This window comes from Pinus tabuliformis, chromosome 3_1 (assembly GCF_031772625.1).
Source record: "Pinus tabuliformis cultivar Carrire ecotype Pingquan chromosome 3_1, CPIR1, whole genome shotgun sequence".
Classification (NCBI taxonomy): Eukaryota; Viridiplantae; Streptophyta; class Pinopsida; order Pinales; family Pinaceae; genus Pinus; species Pinus tabuliformis.
Window position 1 is genome coordinate 950,012,508 of NC_142301.1, and position 21,202 is coordinate 950,033,709.

General features: G+C 36.7%; 1 protein-coding gene and 1 pseudogene across 1 annotated transcript in view; one reads left to right on the forward strand and one right to left on the reverse strand.

Annotated features, from left to right (window-relative positions):
* Positions 1–3,436: 3,436 nt before the first annotated feature.
* Positions 3,437–21,202, reverse strand: part of LOC149190931 (uncharacterized) — a 129,339-nt gene continuing 111,573 nt past the window's right edge. The window contains exon 3 of the mRNA XM_089413475.1: positions 3,437–3,949. Coding sequence (XP_089269601.1) covers positions 3,656–3,949 — 294 coding nt within the window. The 3' untranslated portion in view covers positions 3,437–3,655. The remainder of the gene's footprint in view (positions 3,950–21,202) is intronic.
* LOC149190932 (UDP-glucosyltransferase 29-like) lies at positions 10,836–20,500 on the forward strand (annotated as a pseudogene).

Here is a 21,202-nt window from a genome sequence, read left to right on the forward strand (position 1 = left end):
TTGTAAGCTTTTGATTACTCACTATAAGCAGTGAATATGCATTTTTCACTTTTATCATCCAATTTGCCTCTTCGGTCCTTAGGAAAATGTGCGTAAGCTACACATCCAAATACTCTGAGATGAGATATGCTGCAATACATACCTGACCATGCTTGTTCTGGTCCTCTGTTCATCACACTCTTTGTAGGAGATCTGTTGATCGCATAAATAACACATGCAACTGCTTCTGCCCAATACTCATTAGACAAGTTTCTGCCTTTCAACAGGCTTCTTACCATGTTCATAATTGTCCTGTTCCTTCTCTCTGCTACACCATTCTACTGCGGTGTGTACCTGGTTGTAAACCATCTTCAGATTCCATGTTGTATGCAGTAATCATGAAATGCCTTTGAGTCATATTCTCCACCATGGTTTGACCTCAATACCTTGATCTGTCGATCACTTTGGTTCTCTACTAAGGCTTTGAATTCCTTAAACTTTGCAAAAGTTTCAGACTTCTGCTTCAAGAAGTAAACCCAAGTCTTTCTACTGTAGTCATCAATGAAAGTGAGGAAGAAATAACTTCCACCAATCGATTGTGTCCTCATAGGTCCAAACAAGTCTGTATGCACTAGCTCAAGAGGTTGCTTTGCTCTGTACGCAACTCCCTTTGGAAAACTTTCACGGTGTTGTTTTCCCAAGATGAAACACTCACAAGTACTAGCAGATTCTTTGATTGGAGGTAATCCTCTGACCATCTGTTTCTGTTGTAACAATCTTAAACCAGAAAAGTGCAAGTGTCCAAATTGAAAGTGCCATAACCAGCGATCATCAGAACATGCAATTGTAAAAGAACTCACCTGACCACTATAATTCATAATTAGAGGAAAGAGTTTGTTCCTCGTCATTTGCGCCTTTGCTATAAACCGCTTTCTTGGGGGCCTGCCATATATAACACATTCTTGACCTTGAAAGATAACTCCATATCCTTTCTGTGTCAATTGAACACCACTTAACAAATTATGTTTGAGACTAGGAACATAATATACCTCTGAGATTGTCTTCGACTCCCCCTACTTTACCTTTGTTTTCACAAATTGATCGAAATTTGCAACCAAATCCTTGTTGCCTATCATGTAGTTACTGCAACAACTATTTAACAGCCACACACTAGCAAAAGGTTCATGCATGGTATGGCAAGCTAGAAACATGGAGTTAATACTCTCTGTAGTGGCATTAACTCTATGGTTCCCTTGATCGGCGATCTTCTTCCTGCAATCATGAACATAGTGACTTCTTTTGATTTGTCAACTCTTTCATTATTGTTGAAGCTTTTGTAGTTGCTTCCACTTTTATGTTCATGTTCTTCTCAGCCATCTCTCTGACCACCATATCTTCCACTTCGTCCTCTGCCTCTCGATCTACTTCTGCTTTGACCTCTACCTCTTGAAATAGAAACCTGACTTTCGAAAGCAGACTCTAAAGTGGAATCTTTATTTTTGACTATCCTTGCCTCATGCGATAGAAGCGATCCCATTAGCTCATCTGTCAATGATGCCAAATCCTTGGCGTCTTCTATGGCTACTAGCACAACATCAAATTCGGTAGACAAAAATCGGAGGACCTTCTCAACCACTGTTTGATCTTTGATTTCTTCACCATAAATATTTAACTGATTTACAATAGTTATGAACCGATTCATGAAAGAATCAATGTTCTATGTCTCTTTCATCTGTAGACTTTCAAAATCTCTCCTAGTATTATGCAACTTAACAATATTGACTTTGGTCATACCTGTATAGTTTGCCGCCCAAGTATCCCATGCCACTTTTACTGAAGATGTGATCATAATCTTCTAGAACACTGCTCGGTCCACTCCCTGTAGGATAAGTCGCAATGCTTGTGCATTCTTCTTCTTGTCTTTCTTCCATTGTTTCCTCTCTTTATTATTGAAAGCTCGTTCTGGTGCTTCATCCTTACGTTTTGAAAATCCAAATTAGACATAATCCAAAACTTCATGTGCCTACAACATGGTCACCATCTTAATAACTCACACATCATAATATATCCCTGTAAACGGTGGGAACTCGACTCGAAATTTGAGAAAATCATATTTCTCCAAAAATTTCTCTTTAAAAAACCCAAAAATTTCTCCTTTTATAAATTTTGCATAACTTTTCAATAAAACCTTAATTTATTTATTTTTATACAAAAAGAATTCTTTTTATATAAAAAGAAAAAACACCATTTTAAAACTTTACTTAAAAAGCTCACATTCACACTTTTTAAAGTCTCATAAAAAAACCTTCACGTTAATCCTTTCGAAAAACTTAACCTTATATTACCACGTGACTTGGCTGCGTGAATCGCTCCACTTTTTTTTCGAAATTTTTCTTCCGCGTTCACTTTTAGTTGGGTTGATTTTTTCTTAGAACTTACTAAATCCACTCCAAAGAACTGGCGGGTATAGCTGCGGCCAAAACTGCGGCTGTCTTTAATTAGCTAACGACTCACCGACTTCCACGCGAACGAGTTTACCTACTTGGACTTTCGGCCCTCGCTCTCTTAAAAAAATCACACACACGTTACGGCTCTGCAAGCTGCGGCTGCGGGCTCTCTTACTCCTTCGACGTTAATTAACTGCCGTGTTAGTCCTCTAACGCTTTCAATCACAGATGGAATCCACATGCATGCAAAACGGCATGAGGTAATCACTGTTAAGCAGATGAATTTCTCTCCTCTCACACATATTACTGCAAATCTGTTTTCCGTATTTCTTTGTAACCTCGCTCTCTGATACTAGTTTGTTGGAAAGGCTGGGAGACAAAGCATGAATTCACACAAAACACGAGCTGCTCTTTTATTGATCACACAAAACATGATGATCACAATGAACCAAGTGAAGGGTATTTAACCTTCTCCAACTAGCTAATTGCCTAAAATATTGACATACAACCACATGCAATCACACACTCAAAGTAGTCTATCACTTAACTCGACTTCACTCGACACTCAAACATTCAACCACTCAATTGCTATGACTCTCTATGTTTAGGCAATTCAGAGTAATTATCTTATTTTAACAATAGATACTGAGCATAAATCAGAATTGGGATACATTGGTAACAAATATCCAACATCATTTCATAAATAAAAAAATGGAATGCACATCCAACATGAAAACACATATCTTTGCTTGAAAATCATCAACACCCTCTTCAAAGAAGAGGTCTTTATGAGATTGCAAGGTATTTGTTGTAAGTGCAACAATGGGTGTTTTGACTCCCATTGATCTCAGTGGCCTTGTTACCTGAAATAGAATGAGTCAGTTAGGTGATAAAAATGAACCCAAAGTTTTAGAAACTGAGATGGTCGAGATGATTAATTTAATAGCCCAAGCAAAATAAAACAAAACTTCAAAATTATAAGTGGTAAAGTTTTAACATTTGCATAACTCTTTGTCCATCATCCATAACATACATCTCTTTGTCCATTATGAGCTTCTTCATACTAAATATTAACGCCACCTTTCCATTCTCAGCGTCTTCAAGTAAAGTTTAAGGCTACCTAACCAATACATTCAACGTTTTCTAACTCTGTCTTTAACGAGCCTTGTCCCCAATATTTCTCATGAGGGCTGCCAACCATTACCTTGTGCAGCGCGGCCAGAATCTTATCACCCACAGAACCTCACGGATTCCAAGCACATCTGGGTTAGAAGACTGCATAGGTTAGATCTGTTCCTGTCTTCCTCGGTGCAAGAGCGGAACACATGCAAACAAGAAAGAGGTACACGTAATACCTGCAACGACCTCACATAGGAAGGAACCGATTCCTCGGTGCAAGAGTGGAACGCATAGAAACAAGGAAGAGGCACGCGTAATACCTGCAACGACCCCACATAGGAAGGAACCGATTCCTCGGTGCAAGAGTGGAACGCATAGAAACAAGGAAGAGGCACGCGTAATACCTGCAACGATCCCACATGAGAAGGAACCGATTAGAAAATGTGGGTATCTTTGTAAAATTGGAAGAAAAAAACCTACAATAACTTAGATCAAAGTACTTGTGGTGGAACCAAGTCGCCACCTGCAAGATGAATTAGGTTCAAATTTTGTGAACAAAGGGCGAAGATCGGTAAATAAGGGTGCGGCTGGAGGAAGCGGGGTACCTATAGGCGTTGTAGATGGTGAAGCGACAAAAGCCACCAAGGAACCCTGGAGCCTAAGTAATCAAATTGAAAGGGTTTCAGTGGCCAGCTCACAGTTGGGAAAAATGATGAACACACCAGTGAAACTCAACAAGCAACGAATATTATATTATAATTTAATCAAATAACATCAATATAAGTTACATTGTTTAAAATTTTAATATAAATTATAACATTAAACATTGTATTATAATTTAATTAAATAAGATTAATATGAGTTACATTGTTTGAAATTTTAATTAAATAATATTAATATAACTATTAACATAAATATTGACATAAATTTTTTGATATAAATATTAACATTAATTTTTCAAATAACATCAATATAAGTTACCTTGTTTAAAATTTTAATATAAATTGTAACACTAAACCTTGTATTATAATTTAATTAAATAAGATTAATATGAATACATTGTTTGAAATTTTAATTAAATAATATTAATATAACTATTAACATAAATATTGATATAAATTTTTTGATCTAAATATTAACATTAATTTTTGCTAAGGTATTTGGTTTTTCAATCTCATCGTTCAACATTGTATCGCGATTTACATTTATTTAAAATCTAAAATTTAAACATTATATTTAAATTCATATATAATTTAAAATTTAAAATTTATCTAAAATTTAACATTAATATGAGATTAATAACATCTAAAATTTAAGATTAACGACCTCAACATATGTTACATGGTTTAAGATTTCAATACAAGTTTTAATTAAATAGCGTTAACATAAGTTTAGTAACATCTAAAATTTAAGATTAACGACCTCAACATATGTTACATGGTTTAAGATTTCAATACAAGTTCTAATTAAATAATTAAATAACGTTAATATAAGTTTAGTAACATCTAAAATATAAGATTAACGACCTCAATATATGTTACATGGTTTAAGATTTGAACGCAAGTTCTAATTAAGTAACGTTAATATAAGTTTAGTAACATCTAAAATTTAAGATTAACGACCTCAATATATGTTACATGGTTTAAGATTTGAACGCAAGTTCTAATTAAGTAACGTTAATATAAGTTTAGTAACATTAAAATTTAAGATTAACGACCTCAATATATGTTACATGGTTTAAGATTTGAACGCAAGTTCTAATTAAGTAACGTTAATATAAGTTTAGTAACATCTAAAATTTCAGATTAACGATCTCAATATATGTTACATGGTTTAAGATTTGAACACAAGTTCTAATTAAATAACGTTAATATAAGTTTAGTAACATCTAAAATTTCAGATTAACGACCTCAATATATGTTACATGGTTTAAGATTTGAATACAAGTTCTAATTAAATAACGTTAATATAAGTTTAGTAACATCTAAAATTTCAGATTAACGACATCAATATATGTTACATGGTTTAAGATTTTAATACAAGTTTTAATTAAATAACGTTAATATAAGTTTAGTAACATCTAAAATTTGAGATTAACGACATCAATATATGTTACATGGTTTAAGATTTTAATACTAGTTTTAATTAAATAACATTAATATAAGTTTAATAACATCTAAAATTTAAGATTAACAACATCAATATATGTTATGGTTTAAGATTTTAATACAAGTTTTAATTAAATAATATTAATATAAGTTTAATAACATCTAAAATTTAAGATTAATGACATCAATATAGGTTATGGTTTAAGATTTTAATATAAGTTTTAATTAAATAACAAAGATGATGATGATGATGATGGTTAACGTCCACTGAGACCAAAATTTGGTCTATCGGACCGAAAGAAACAAATTATTTATTTTGATTTAAGATTTTATTCCTATGCTCAAAAAGCTTAGAGAGAAGCCTCCCGAACTCACTATAATTTTGACATCGTAAAATGCTAGAAAGGTCAGTATTGCGACAAAGACTATGAAACTGAAATCTAATGTGGTTGTACGCGGGGCACTCTAAGAGGAAGTGGTTTTCATCCTCGATGTTCCTATTCTCACAGAGATGGCAGATCCTTTCCATCCATGGTGTTTTAGGCACTGCCCAACAACCTATTTCACTATAGAGCTCATGAGAGTTCGTTCTAATCTTCGCTATATTAATTTTCTTATTTGAGCTAGTTAAAATAGAGAGATACTTTTGATCTTCTAGGGTGGGGTTGATGACCTTCTTATAATAACTTAATTTTCTTTTAGCCGCTAAATCTTTCTCACACCATATTTTTTCTTTAAACTTAGAAGTAAAAATATTTTTAATGTTATTAATGTTTTTCAATGCATCATTCTCGTTGATCTCCCAATAGTTTAACCAGGCCCTCGTGTCTTTATACCACCCCCATTTGAGCCTTAGGTGGTTTTGGCTAGAATTTAAAGCTAGCTTAAGAAGTCTATGATCTCCTATGTTATTGAGTTTGTGCTTGTACAACAGAAGCCTAATCATAGCTAGGCTCTCGATAGGGGAAATACCTACTTCTATAAGGAGAATAGGATAGGGTGTATTACTTTTAATTTTCAGGTTATACGTTATAAAACGCTTCTGGATTTGCTCAATCTTTCTCCAGGATTCTCTAGAGATGCTGCAACCCCAAACCTCACATCCATATAAGATAACAGGAGTGACTAAAGTTTCAAAGAGGAACTTCTTTTTATCCCACATTACGAGGTTTGCCGTTTTACAATTATTTTCAAGACCAAAATAAGCTTTCCACCCCCCATTAATCCTTTTCTCAATGCTATAGTTCTAGTTGAGCTTGTGATGAATATCAATTCCTAGGTACTTGTAAGAATACACTTCCTCCAAGTTATTATTGTCATACATAAAATTAGCATAAGTGTCCTTCTTAGATTTGATAATCATAACTTTTGTTTTGTCAGTGTTAACAGTCATACCCATGGTAGAGCAGAAATCCTTAAGAAGCCTGAGTTGCTTATCAAGATCAGATGGGCACCTTGAGAGAAGAACAATATCGTCAGCATAAAAGAGAATGATGACGACTATCCCAGCTAAGATCGTGCCAACACATCCTGCTTCCTCTAAATAACCTTCGAGCTTGTCAGTGTAAATTCCAAATAGGGTAGGGGAGAGGGAGCAACCTTGTTTAACTCTGATATTACACTTAATATCTTTTGACCACCCCTCATTACTCTTTAGCTTGGCAATTACATTCTCGTATAACCTTATAGCGGCAACTCTTAACTCGAAAGGAACCTTTAGCTCTTCTAATCTATCTCAAAGGTTGTTTTTAGGAACCATATCGAAAGCCTTTCTAAAGTCCACAAAGCAACAAAAGAGATTGGATTTATTATTACGACATTCCTCCATAATGATCTTAAGCGTAACGAGGTGGTCTGTTGTTAAGTGATGCCTTCTGAAACCCACTTGGCCTTTAGCCCATTTACCTTCACTTTCAAGCCATATGCTCAACTTCTTTTCCAAAATACTACCATATAACTTGGCTAAGAGAGGGCTGATCATAATTGTCTGATAATTAGAGGGGTTATTTGTATACCCACTTTTAAAAATAGGGATAATGAGGCTCTCAGTCCATGGTTCAGGGAACCCTTGCTTGAATTCTTGATTAAAAAGCTTGTGGATGTAGGGGATGAAGATAGGACCTCCAATTTTTAAGATTTCTACCTGGTAACCTTCAATGTCCTTAGCTTTCCCATTAGCCAGGCGATTAACCCCAAAATCAATGTCTTCTAAAGAGAAAACTTCTTTCGTTGTGAGCAGGGTTTCAAAGTTATCCATGACATTTGGAGATTCATAAAGCTTTTTAAGATGGGAATTCCAATCATGTAAAGCAATTTTATTATTATCTTTAGTTTTCCTAGTCAGAATCTACCTCCAAAATTTCTTAGGAGCTACCTTAGAGAGGTGTAAGAGACTTTCTTTTCTTTGACGAATGTACTACCTCTTTTTCCTTTTAGTTAGGGCTTTGTATATTTTTATCTTGCCCATTCTAAGAGATTCATCAACAGCTTCCTTAATTGCTCTCCTCGCACTTTTACAATCTTTGTCATACCATGGGTTGGTTTTGCTAATTCTTTTATTGTTTGAAACTTCAATTGAGAACTTGTTAATAGAATATGAGAGGGTTGTAGTAAAATTATGATAGAGGTCTTCTATGTTGTCTATACTAGATAAAGGAAGAAAATTAGTTTTTAATTCATTTAGAAAGAGATCGTTTTTATTTCTATCAAATATTAAGTTCTTTTGGCTATAAGGATTATTTTCTATGGGATCTCTATGCATGACAAAATTGAGAGTTATAAGTAAAGGCCTATGATCAGAGTCAGGCTCGTGTTCATTTCAGATGTCAAAATTTATTATTTTGTTGTATAACGGGAGATCAGAAATAGCATAGTCTACCACGCTACTACGAAGCCCGTAGATGCAGGTCATCTGGCTAGAATTGGGCCACTTCTTTAGACCGTTGCAAATTATGAGATCCTGAGCACTACAGAGCTTGACTAGCTCCGACCCAAACAAATTCTCCCTGAGGTCTTCAGAGCTCCTTTTGTACCTACTAGCCAGAGTAGGGTCTTCGTCTAACCAAAGAGGATTAGGGTTGGAATGATTGCTTAGAATAATAGCTTGGTTACCTGAAGTTCTAGTATTAAAGTCACCTATTAAAAGGATATTACCTTCATTCCTTAGGCTAGAAATATCATTCTCTAAACCATTGTAAGGACTATTTTTATCTAGATTCTTCTTCTTATAGAAGTTAGAATTGATGGGGGGAAAATAACATATTGCTATGTAGGTATTTTTATTATTAATGTCACTGATCTCTATCCAACTATATTGGTTGTAAGGGTCGTTTTTATAAATCCTAGCATGGGGGGAGATGTTCTTCTTAATGTAACAAGCTATTCCCCCAATGCCTCTACGGGAGGATCACTTTTTCCAAGTAGACCATAGCGTAAAGCCATCTATGTTAGGGACCTTAGATTCTTCGTGCTCCCAAGTTTCAACAAGCAAAATAATATCAACATCATTTGAGATCCAACTTAGCTTGGGGTCTTTGTTCCATGGAAAACCCCAACAGTTCCAAGAAAGAATCCGGAGCATGTTGAATTGTTATTTATTACTATATTTTTGGTTTCTATCTCAAATAGGCTTTTCTATTTCTAATTATTGTCCATTTTCCTTCCTTTCTAGCTTCTTTTACCTTTTGAACCTCCTTTCTCATTTCTGTTTGATCTTTTGGAATGAGATCTTCATTTATAAATATTCTCGTTCCTTTTAGACTTGAGGTTTTACTAAGTATGTCGTACTTATGATCAGTAGAGCTCACCTTTATTCAGATCAATCCTTTATTCAGATCAATCTTCCTTTATTCTCAGTTAATTTCCCCAACCTTGTTGCTTCTGTGAGACACATTGCTTTTACACAGTTTAAAATTTTAACATTAATTTTTTGAAAAATAAATTTAGTTTTTCAATTTCAACATTAAACAATTATAATTATAGTTTATTTAAAATCTAAAATTAATCTAAAATATAAAATTTATTTATAATTAAATATAATATTATAATTTAAATTTATTTAGTCCACTTCAGTAGCTCAATTGGTAATGGCCATGGAAATTAAGTCTCATCTTCAAATCTTATGTTATCATTGTATTGATTGTAGATTCAATATGCAATTCACATATTTAAAAAAACTTAAGTTAAAATAAAATAAACTCTCATTAAAATTGAATTTTTAAAATTTTCAAGTTAAGGTGGATTTGTTAACTATTATTATTATTTTAATTGATGACTTAGATTGATTTTCAAGGGAATATGCTCAACATATGCTTAGTCTTAATGCTCAAGGGTTGTAGTGTGTTACGTAATTTGTTAGGTTGTATTGACTTTTAATAATTTAAAAAATTAGATTCATGCCAAGTGGTTCCTCGCCCAACAATTTCCTCCATTCTAATAATCTCCTCCATGATAAGTTCCTCATTATTATTTATAACATTCATTTATATATAAACAAATTTTAGTTAGCAAAATTGTTCCTCATTATTATTTATAACATTCATTTATATATAATTAAATTTTATTTAACAAAATGGTCCATTTTACAATAAGATGTGTAATCATTTTTTTCCTCAAATTAAAGTTGACCCATAACCTTTTTATATATGGTTAATAAAATAAATCTATGCATTAATCTATTTATACATGATTAATTAGATAAATGTGTGCATTAGTAAAGCATTTTCATATTACAATATTTTTTTTATTATATTTATAAAACTTTCTTTATATCAACCACATTAGTATTTTTAGTATTTTTAATATGGTTGTACTCGCAATACTTTTTTAATTTAAAATAAAATAAAATGTCATATATTTACGTGTTGCAATTAATTTAAAATAAAATTAAAAATGATCATCTTTCTGTGTTTCACAAAATGGTTGTTATTAATTATTAAGAAAAATTGATGATTTTCCTGAAATAGAAACTAACAACTCTTCTACACACATAAATGATTCCTCTGCAAAATTGGGCAATCAACTATTAGTCACCCTTAGTCACCCTTCAACCTTCGATTCCATAAGGCTTCTGCCCAAGCGATTCAAAGGTATTCATGTGGATGAAATCCCATCCTACAGACTGAAAATATTACAAAGATTGAGAATTGAGTGTTTGCAGTGTGGCGACCGACAAATTGATACAATGGTGGAAGGAAATATTGACGTTGTGGCGTTCCCATTTCCTGCATAGGGCCACATTATACCCTACATGCAATTCTGCCAACTTCTAGAAATCTTAATGTCGCCTTCGTCACCACTCTTCTGAATGCCAAGCACCTTCGCACTGAGCAACAGGATGGTTTGGGCCCTAGGGTGGTAGAGATCCCCATGCCTGCTATTCCAGGGCTGCCCCAGGGTGTCAAAAACGCTTGGTGCCTCCTCGGTCGCCTTGGAGAGTTCTTTCGGGCCAGGGAGGAGACACAACCGTCTTTGAGAGAAGTACTCATCGGCCTTCATCCCACCTCTATCAGTCTCGGATTCTAGCCCGTCTTTCTCCGGGAAATTGCCCTCGTATTAGACATATATACCATATACTTCCTCGTTATGGGAGCTTACTGTCAGTGTCTCACGTATTCCCTGCTCAGTAGCTTGCCCGTGTCACATAATAGTGGCGATCATCCTACCTTGATTAATCTGTCCAGCCTCTCGAAAGTGATCTCAATGTTATCGCTCTCTTGGCACAACAAATGCAGGAAGTTGCTGCGAGGTTGGAAACAAGCGGGCAATCTTTCCTGTGGGCAGTGAAGAAACTGAACAACCTCAAGAAACCGATGCCACATCTTTTATTTCCTCCCTTCCATTAGATTTGCAGGCCTTCATCGAAAGGTACAATAGTGCACTAGGAGATAAGTCTTAGTGTAGGGGTTTGATCATTTTGGGTTGGGTTTCTCAGTGGAAAATATTAGTGCATCCTACTATGTGTCCATTATGAGTGGACACATGAGCCATTGCAGTTGGAACTCAATGGTGGTGTTGGAAAGTTAGAGGAGATTAAACACAAATTTCACACAAAACACACTAGCTACCGCTTTTTTGTTGATCACACAAAAAATTTGATTCTTACAATGAACCCTGTGAAGGGTATTTACACCTTTTCGACTAGCGACTCGCCTAAAATAATTTAACATGCACACATACTTAACTCAGTTAACTCACACTTTAAATATGGACTGCACTTAACTTTTCATATCACTCGACTTGACTCAACGCTTAGTTAATTGTCGCTCTAATTTTAACTAACTCCACATGTGGGAGTAATTACACTTTCTAACGCTCACCCTTAATTACGATGGTATGACTCAACATGACTCAACTATGCCTGCTAGGTTTACAATAGAAATTGACTCAATTATCACTTGAACATGCCTACTGGTCTATGTCTCAGCTAGGCTTACAATTACTCAAAACTTTCTCAATTTTGCATTTTCTTTTTCTCTTCTTCTAAATTTTATATCCTCGAAATTGCTTCATTCGTTGTTGTGGGTTCTTGTTGTAGGCTCCATATTTCTTTACTTGTTGCTGCTACAAATTTTCTGTTGAGATTGCAACAAGATGATGGAGCTTAGTGAAAAGAGTTGCCTTCACTAAGTGGGCCCGCAGGCAAATTATGGCGCAAGTTCTATTTTTGGAGCACAACAGGGATGATCACAGCAGGAGTGACCACAGCAGGGATGATCACAATATGAGTGATCACAGTAGGAGTTATCACAGCAGGAGTGATCAAAGTCTATTTTTAGACTGGCTGCCCAAAATAGAAAAGTCAAATATTATTGTCTCATAATAATATTTGGACTATAAACTTGATCTTATTCTCTTGGAGCACTTTAGTTTGAGCTACAGATGTGGCACATGTAGTGTCAGAAGGAAGTACACTTTCTTGGTGTGTCAGTTGAGTTGTTGCATGCATGACTTCAGTTAGAACTCAATCAGTTGAGTTTGGTGGAGTTGTGTTCAGTTTGACTTGGTTAAACTAGTTGTAATTAGTCTAACTGCAAATAGACTAATGATGAGTTGTTAAACTAATTATTAACTCATAATGCAACTATAGAATACATCAGTTAACTTAGTTGCATGTCAGTGCATGTTCAGTTCAGCAGGGACAGGTGTTAGAGGATCAGATTGCTATCAGTTGTGACTATAGTTGTGCATGAGGATTTGCACAATCAAAGGGATTGAGTATGCCAATGAATTGGCCAATACCAAGTATTATAGCCTCTGCTCACGTCTTTCTCAATGTGAGTGATTCTTTGGAGGTTAAATACGACTTTGGTAAACCATTCTCATCAATTCTTGAGCAGGTATTGAGCTGTGGAGGCAGGCAAGTAGTGGAATAGATTTGGAGATCAGATCTGAGCTGTATTGTGTGTAACAGGTGGAGCTGGTACTGGATTGCTTGTGATAAGCATTGTACTTTGTAATGTTACATGATTCAATCAATATAATATACAGATAGTTGGGGTTTTTAGCGAGATGCTTTCCCCGGGTTACATACTGTGTTAATGTGTGAATGCTCTTGATGTTTTATTGTTATTGATGTTGCTATATTGATGATCAACGTAGAGGAGCTTATGTATTGTGTATGTATTCCGCAATAGTACATGATCAGGATAATCTCCATTGAATATGTGTTAAATTATTCAAAATTTCTACATGGTATCAGAGCTGTTGATCATCAGATCTACTATTCAGGAAGTGTTTACATTCTATTTCTCCAAGCAGAGCCTGTAATCGGGCCAGGTAGCCTCAGGATTCATCCTTCCTTTGGAAGGTGAAATATCTGGTAAAAGCCCATACAGTCAATCTCTGTACGAGAAATATTGTGTTCTCACGAATCTTAGATCCGAGGCGGTTGAGTTGGGAGCTGGTGGAAATCAAATTTGCAGCAGTGTTGTTGAAATGTCTTTCAACGAATTGCAATTATTATTCCAAAGCAAGAGCGATCAGAGGAAGCTGGCACTCAAAGATAAACTCAGAAACATCAAATGCGAGAAGGGTGACAGTATGCCCAAGTATCTCACGAAGTTCACCTAGTGTTGAGATGAGATGGGAAGTGTGGGGGTTACTGTCGATGATGAGGACTTGGTGAGCTTGGCTCTCCTTGGTCTTTCGAATAGTTGGCATTCCTATAAGGACTCTGTCAATGGTCGGGAGAAATTGCCGAGATGGGAAAGACTGTGGTCAGATCTTGTGCAGGAGGAGATCAGGCGGAGTACCAGGGACAGATCTTCATCAAAGGGAGCTGATGAAGAAAATTGCGCTTTGGCTGCCAAAGCAAAGAAGGGGAAGAGCAAGAAAGCTTCTCAGTCTGGTGCAAAAGGCAAGAAGCAGGATATGTCCAAGGTGAAGTGTTTTCACTGTCACCAGCACAGACACTATGCCACTAATTGTCCGCAGAAGAAGAAGAACAAGCAGGGTGCTGGATCGGCAGCAGGAGAGGCTCTAGCCTTGCAGTTTGAGCTTGATTTTTCATTGATCGCATGCTTGGTTTCAAGTGTGATGGGATCAGTGTGGTTCTTGGACAGTGGTGTGTCTTTTCACATGACGGGAGATAGAGATTTGTTTTCTGATCTGGAAGACAAAGATCTTGGAGTGCACATCGAGATGGGCGATGATGGTAGATACAGTGCGACTGGTATCAGTACCATTTCCTTTGAGAGGGAGTCTGGTAAACCCTTCGTATTGAAGGAAGTCATACATGTTCCAGGATTGAAGAAGAATCTTATCTCAGTGGCGATGTTAGAAGACAAGGGGTATGATGTTGTTTTCAGTGAGGGAAAAGCTTTCATGCGCAACAAGACAACTGGTGAGACCCGGAAGATAGGGGTTCGAGTGAGGAACCTTTATCAGTTGCATGTAGATGGATGCGCAACAATGGCAGGCAAGGCAGAAGGATTGGTGAGCCGGGATGATGGCGAGTTGTGGCACAGGAGATTGGGTCACCTTCACCATGGAGCCTTGAAGATACCACAACAGATCACTGCAGGGCTTCCTAAAGGCACTCTTGCGCAATCAGATCAGTGCAAGGGGTGTACTTTGGGGAAGTTTGTGAAAGCCACCTTTCACGAGAAGGATAGTCGCGCCACGACGATCCTTGAAAGAATTCACAAAGACGTGTGTGGACCTTTCTCAGTTGCTTCGACAGCAAAACACAGGTATTATGTGATTTTTGTTGATGATTTCTCTCATAAGTGTTGGATCTTCTTCATGCAGAAGAAGAGCGAGACATATTCAAAGTTCTGTGAATTCAAGGCACTAGTCGAGAAGGAGTTGGGGAAGAAGGTGAAGGCTCTTAGGAGCGATAATGGTGGTGAATACATCTCGGACGAGTTCAAGGATTTCTGCAAGGCATAAGGGATTCATAGAGAGCTCATAGCTCCCCATAACCCACAGCAGAACGGGGTAGCTGAGCGGAAGAACAGAACGATTGTGGGTGCTACACGGGTGATGTTGCATGATCAGGGCCTACCCCTTCACTTGTAGGCGGAAGCATGCAATACAATAGTTTATGTGCAGAACCGTTGTCCTCACAGGATACTTGGCATGAGTACACCCGAGGAGGCTTATTCTGGTAAGAAGCCTGATCTTTCTCATTTGAGGATTTTTGGTGCTAATGTTTACATGCATGTGACGAAGGATGCCAGGAAGAAGTTGGAGCCGACTGCTGAGGTTTGGATATTTGTAGGGTACACTGATACGCCCCACAACTATCATGTGTATTTGCCAGACAGTGGTAAAACTGTTGTGTGACGGGATATAAAATTTCAGGGGGAGAAAGCCATGAAGTGTTCGCTTGAGAGGGAGCTACACTTGCATGCAGATGAGGAGCTATTAGTTCCTAAGGATGAGCTTCAGGACATGGATCAGCCACACAACGAGGTTCATGGAGTGGAAGAGACCACTCATGCAGCGCCGACCATCAGAGGGCGAAAGCGTTTGACAGAAGCTGAGGGACTGGCTCAAGATGCAGAGAAAGTTGTAGGACCACCTACAACCCAATGCAGGCAGAGACAGTCACCTGATTGGTACACTGGATACATGGCTCTTATGAGCAAGTGTGTTGTGACTGAGCCATCATCTTTCGAGGAAGTTGTGGAGGAACCCGCATGGGTAGATGCCATGGTGGAAGAGTATGATTCTATTGTCAGAAACAGTGCATGGGAGATTGTCCCAAGATCGGAAGGGAAATTAGTGGTGGGTTCGAGATGGATCTACAAAGTGATGCAGATGGGGTGGCACATTCATCAGTTAGATGTGAAGACTGCGTTCCTTCCTAAAGGTTGGAGGAAGGAGGATGCTACTTCAGCGGAGGTAGTGGATGCCACTAGTTACCAGTAGTTGGTGGAGTCGCATGTGTGCAGGCTCAAGAGAGGCACATCGGGATATGGATTGGATGAGGTGAAGCTATGTGGCTTCATCGATGCAGATTGGGCAGGGAGCTCAAGAGGCCGAGTATATGGCAGCAAGGGCATCAGGTACCATCATATCAGAGATTGTGTGTAGTGGAGGATCATGTTACTTTCGTACATTCCAACGGAGGATCGGGATGCTGATATTCTGACGAAGGTTCTCACCAGGAGAAAATTCGAGTACCACTGAGGCAGGATAGGGGTTGCTGATAATCTATATCTTGCCGAGAGGGAGTGTTGAGATTGCAACAAAATGATGGAGCTTAGTGAAAAGAGTCGCCTTCACTAAGTGGGCCCCAAGAAAATTATGGCGCAAGTTTTGTTTTTGGAGCACAGCAGGGATGATCATAGCAGGAGTGACCACAGCAGGGATGATCACAGTATGAGTGATCACAGCAGGAGTGATCAAAGTCTATTTTTAGACTAGCTGCCCAAAATAGAAAAGTCAAATATTATTGTCTCATAATAATATTTGGACTATAAACTTGATCTTATTCTCTTGGAGCACTTCAGTTTGAGCTACAGATGTGGCACATGCAACTGTCAGAAGGAAGTACGCTTTCTTGGTGGGTCAGTTGAGTTGTTGCATGCATGACTTCAGTTAGAACTCAATTAGTTGAGTTTGGTGGAGTTGATTGTGGAATTGATGGAGTTGTGTTCAGTTTGACTTGGTTAAACTAGTTGTAATTAGTCTAACTGCAAATAAACTAATGATGAGTTGTTAAACTAATTATTAACTCATAATGCAACTATAGAATACATCAGTTAACTCAGTTGCATGTCAGTGCATGTTCAGTTCAGCAGGGACAGGTGTTAGAGGATCAGATTGCTATCAGTTGTGACTATAGTTGTGCATGAGGATTTGCACAATCAAAGGGATTGAGTATGCCAATGAATTGGCCAATACCAAGTATTATAGCCTCTGCTCACGTCTTTCCCAGTGTGAGTGATTCTTTGGAGGTTAAATACGAGTTTGGTAAACCATTCTCATCAATTCTTGAGCAGGTATTGAGTTGTGGAGGCAGGCAAGCAGTGGAATAGATTTGGAGCTCAGATCTGAGCTATATTGTGTGTAACAGGTGGACTTGGTACTGGATTGCTTGTGATAAGCATTGTACTTTGTAATGTTACATGATTCAATCAATATAATATACAGATAGTTGGGGTTTTTAGCGAGATGCTTTCCCCGGGTTACATACTGTGTTAATGTGTGAATGCTCTTGATGTTTTATTGTTATTGATGCTGCTATATTGATGATCAACGTAGAGGAGCTTATGTATTGTGTATGTATTCCGCAATAGTACATGATCAGGATAATCTCCATTGAATATGTGTTAAATTATTCAAAATTTCTACATTTTCTTTGACTTTTTCTTGATTTGTGTTGAAACACAATCTGATTTTGTCTACTAGACCTTCCTCTTAAAATATTCGTTCAACCATGGATTGCTGCCACAACATTGCATCTTCAAACTGTCTTCTTTACTCTGCTTCTTATGCTTCATAGTCCTGAGTTTATTTTTTCTTTATTTTTTGATAGCAAAGTCTTATCTCTTTTTGACTCCATTGCTAAAAAATTATTTCAATGCATTCATATTTGTCTTCAGAAACATCCATTTCATTCTTTTCACTTTCATCATCGAGTACTACTTTTTTTTTCCTGTAATCTGCACACTCAAGATCATTATTCACCATTTCATTTAATTAGTTTATTCCAGCTTCTGCTTTAAGACCCTTATTAATTTGTTCAATTGGTTTCTGAATCTATTCTTTAATGATCTTAAAATGTCCATCAAACTCATTAACAACCTTTTTTTCAACTTCTGCTCCCATGCTATTTTGAACACCTGCATATTCAAAAACAATGTTAAAAACATCTTTATTATGCTTTTCAGTGAGAGCTTCTTGCTCTACCTCTTCCTTCTTTGCTTGGTTTTCCACTGCATGAATATTGTCTTCCATTGTTATGTTGTTAGTAGATATTCTCATAAAAAACTCTTCAATCACTTTATCCTCTTCTTGATCATTAGTTGATGTTAGATGACATACTCCTTCATGAGCAGTTCCAACTACTTCATATCTTGTTGCTATAGTGGAAACTTCAACCTTCAATTCTTCATCAAACATTGTGCTTATGATATTGTGACAATCAATCTCTGTTTCAAAAAAGAAACCACGTATAACATTAAAATAATTTCCATCCACACTAAGGTGGGATATCCGAGCATGCATGTGCTCATTGTTAATTTCATTGACAATTTCAACTTCACCAAATCCATCAGTTGCGGTAGGATCCATCAATTCACATCTAACTTTGCAGTCATCATCCACATGTGTCTCATCATAGTGGGATTCACCATCATCTACATCATCCACGTTACAGTGGAGTCATTGAGCATTTATATGTTCTTTCTCTGCTTCACACACAGAGACTTCAACTTCTCTCTCTGCAATCTTTGTTGCATCTTCTTCATCCATATGCATGCTTGCATAATGGGTTTCAATTTTATGGTCTTGACAACCATCATCCAATTTTGAGTGGGATTCTCCAAGCTCTATTTTCCTCTCAGAGTCTTGCTCATCTACTCTCAAATTTGTGACTGACTTCTTTCCTTGTGACATAACATGCTGCATCATGTCACTCACCATTGCATCAAATTCTTCTTCCAAGATTTTCCATGCTTCCTTGGAAGATCTAGCTTTTTCTACCTTGCACAAACACTTCTCATCCAATGCTTGTTTTATAAAATTCAATGCTAAAACATCACATACTGCATCATATGGGTTATTAGATTCATACTCAATTAACTCTTTAGCTCAAAGAAAAGTTAACATCTTGATAACCCATGATCAAAATATTTACCTGTAAACATGGGAGGTGGTCTCAGATCAAAGCTACATCAATCATCCTCAATTTCTTCTTTGTATTTTGCTAGACTTCTCAGTTCCTTAGCTACAGCCGGCACCTCTCTAACTATGACAATGATACTTGCCTCTTCTTTTTTATTTCTATTCTTAACATGCTTCAGTTGCATTTTGCGACCAATCACTGTGGTCTTTCCTCTGTCTTATAGTTTCTTTCTTGATTGCATGAGGCTATTTTCCATATCACCCCTGAAAGACAATATGATTTTCAATATGCACCCCTGTAAAGCACAATTTTCACCCAAAACACTATCATCCTTGAAAAAAACAAAATAAAAAATTGTAAACCAGACTTTGCAAAGCCCTAAACACACTTCAAATAAAAAATATATATATATATATATTTTTTAATAGAAAACCCAACTTCATAAAAATCTCAAAAATATATTTGAAACCACTCTACCTTTAAAGCACCCTCTTTTCACAAGTCTTTTTATTTTTAAAAAACCTTTTAACAAACTTTAAGAAACCTTTCTATTAAATCGTTTAGGGCTCCTTTACAATAAAAAGAAATTTTAATAAAAAATATTTTCAATAAAACTTTCAATAAAAAACCTACGTGACTTCTTTTGAAAGCTTAACATATTTTTCAAGACTTTTTGTTAGCTTTTAACACGCTAACACGTTGTATCCTTTAATACAGTTGCGTGTAACGCCTTTCACAGCAATGATAACCTGCGTTAGTCCTCTAACACTACAAACACCCAAGGAATCCGCGTGCTTCCGAAACACGGTAAGGTTGCGACCTGTAACGTGACTTTTTGCTAGGCCCACGATAACACACTACATATCACTGTAAGGTGCGTGATAGCTCAACCAAGAGGGAAGAAAAATATTTCTCTTCTCTCTCATGGATTACTGCTGATCTTCTTTCCCTAGCTCTTTGTAACCTTTCTCTAATATCAATTTGTTGGAAAGATAAAGGAGCTTAAACACAAATTTCACACAAAACACATGAGTTTCGGCTCTTCTATTGATCATACAAAAATTCGATTCTTACAATGAACTTAGTGAAGGATATTTAAACCTTTTCAACTAGCAAATCGTCTAAAATAACTTGACATGCACACATAATTAACTTAGTTAATTCACACTCTAAATATGGACTGCACTTAAGTCTTCATCCATCACTCAACTTGACTCAACACTCAGTTAACTGACTCTCTAATTTTAGCTAACTCCACATGCAAAAGTAATTACAATTTGTAACAGGTGGAGAGTATTGGGCAAGGAGTCCCCATCATATCGTGGCCCTTCTAGCACGACTATCCTTTCGAGGCAAAGCCCCTAGTGGAGGAATTGGGAGTGGCGGAGGAGCTTTCCAGAGAGGAAAATGAGAATGGGGTGTTTGTGGTGAACAGAGAAGAGGTGGAGAGAGCGGCAAGACTAATAATCCGAGGAGAAAAAGGGAAAGATATGAGAAGGAGAACATGGGAGGCCAATTGCCTCCTTCTCCACACCAAAACTCTTTCTTGACACCAAAATAGTAATGTTGGGACTCAATGAAAATAGGAACACAGACAAGGTTTGCATATTCGTCTTCCCCTTCGCATCCATGGCAATTATGAATGCAATTGGGAAGCGTATATTATTATATTGCATGATCATTAATTGGAATTTATAAGTAGAGGGTGGAATGGCCTGTCACACCCCTCTCCGCCCACCTCCCCCCAACTTCAGGAGGAGGGTGATGGCGAAATCCAATTCCACCCTCCCCTTTCACACATACATTTATTTTGATTGCCACCTTGATCGAGGAATAAAATATTTAATATAAAACATATCAATTTGAATTTTTTTATTTTTTTAAATATTAGTATTTGAGTGAGATATGTAGAAAATGGGTTTAGAATTTCTATTTCATCCCTTTTATTTTATTGAGTGTTTTCTTCTAGTGATAATTATTTTTTTTGAATATTTTTTTAATTTACATTTGATTTAAATCCAATGTCTATCGTCCCAAGGCCACTTGAGGGTGTGGAAAACATCAAGCATGTTTATCCCCTTACTGAGTTTTTCTGTGCCATGGAGGAGATGTCAGAAATATTAGTCTTCCTTCGGCCCAACTCTATCCTTGTCAATTTCTATCCCTTTTTTCTCCTAGATATTGGCACCAAATTAAACATAGATACCATATACTTCCCCGTAATAGAAGCTTGCCACCAATGTATCACATAT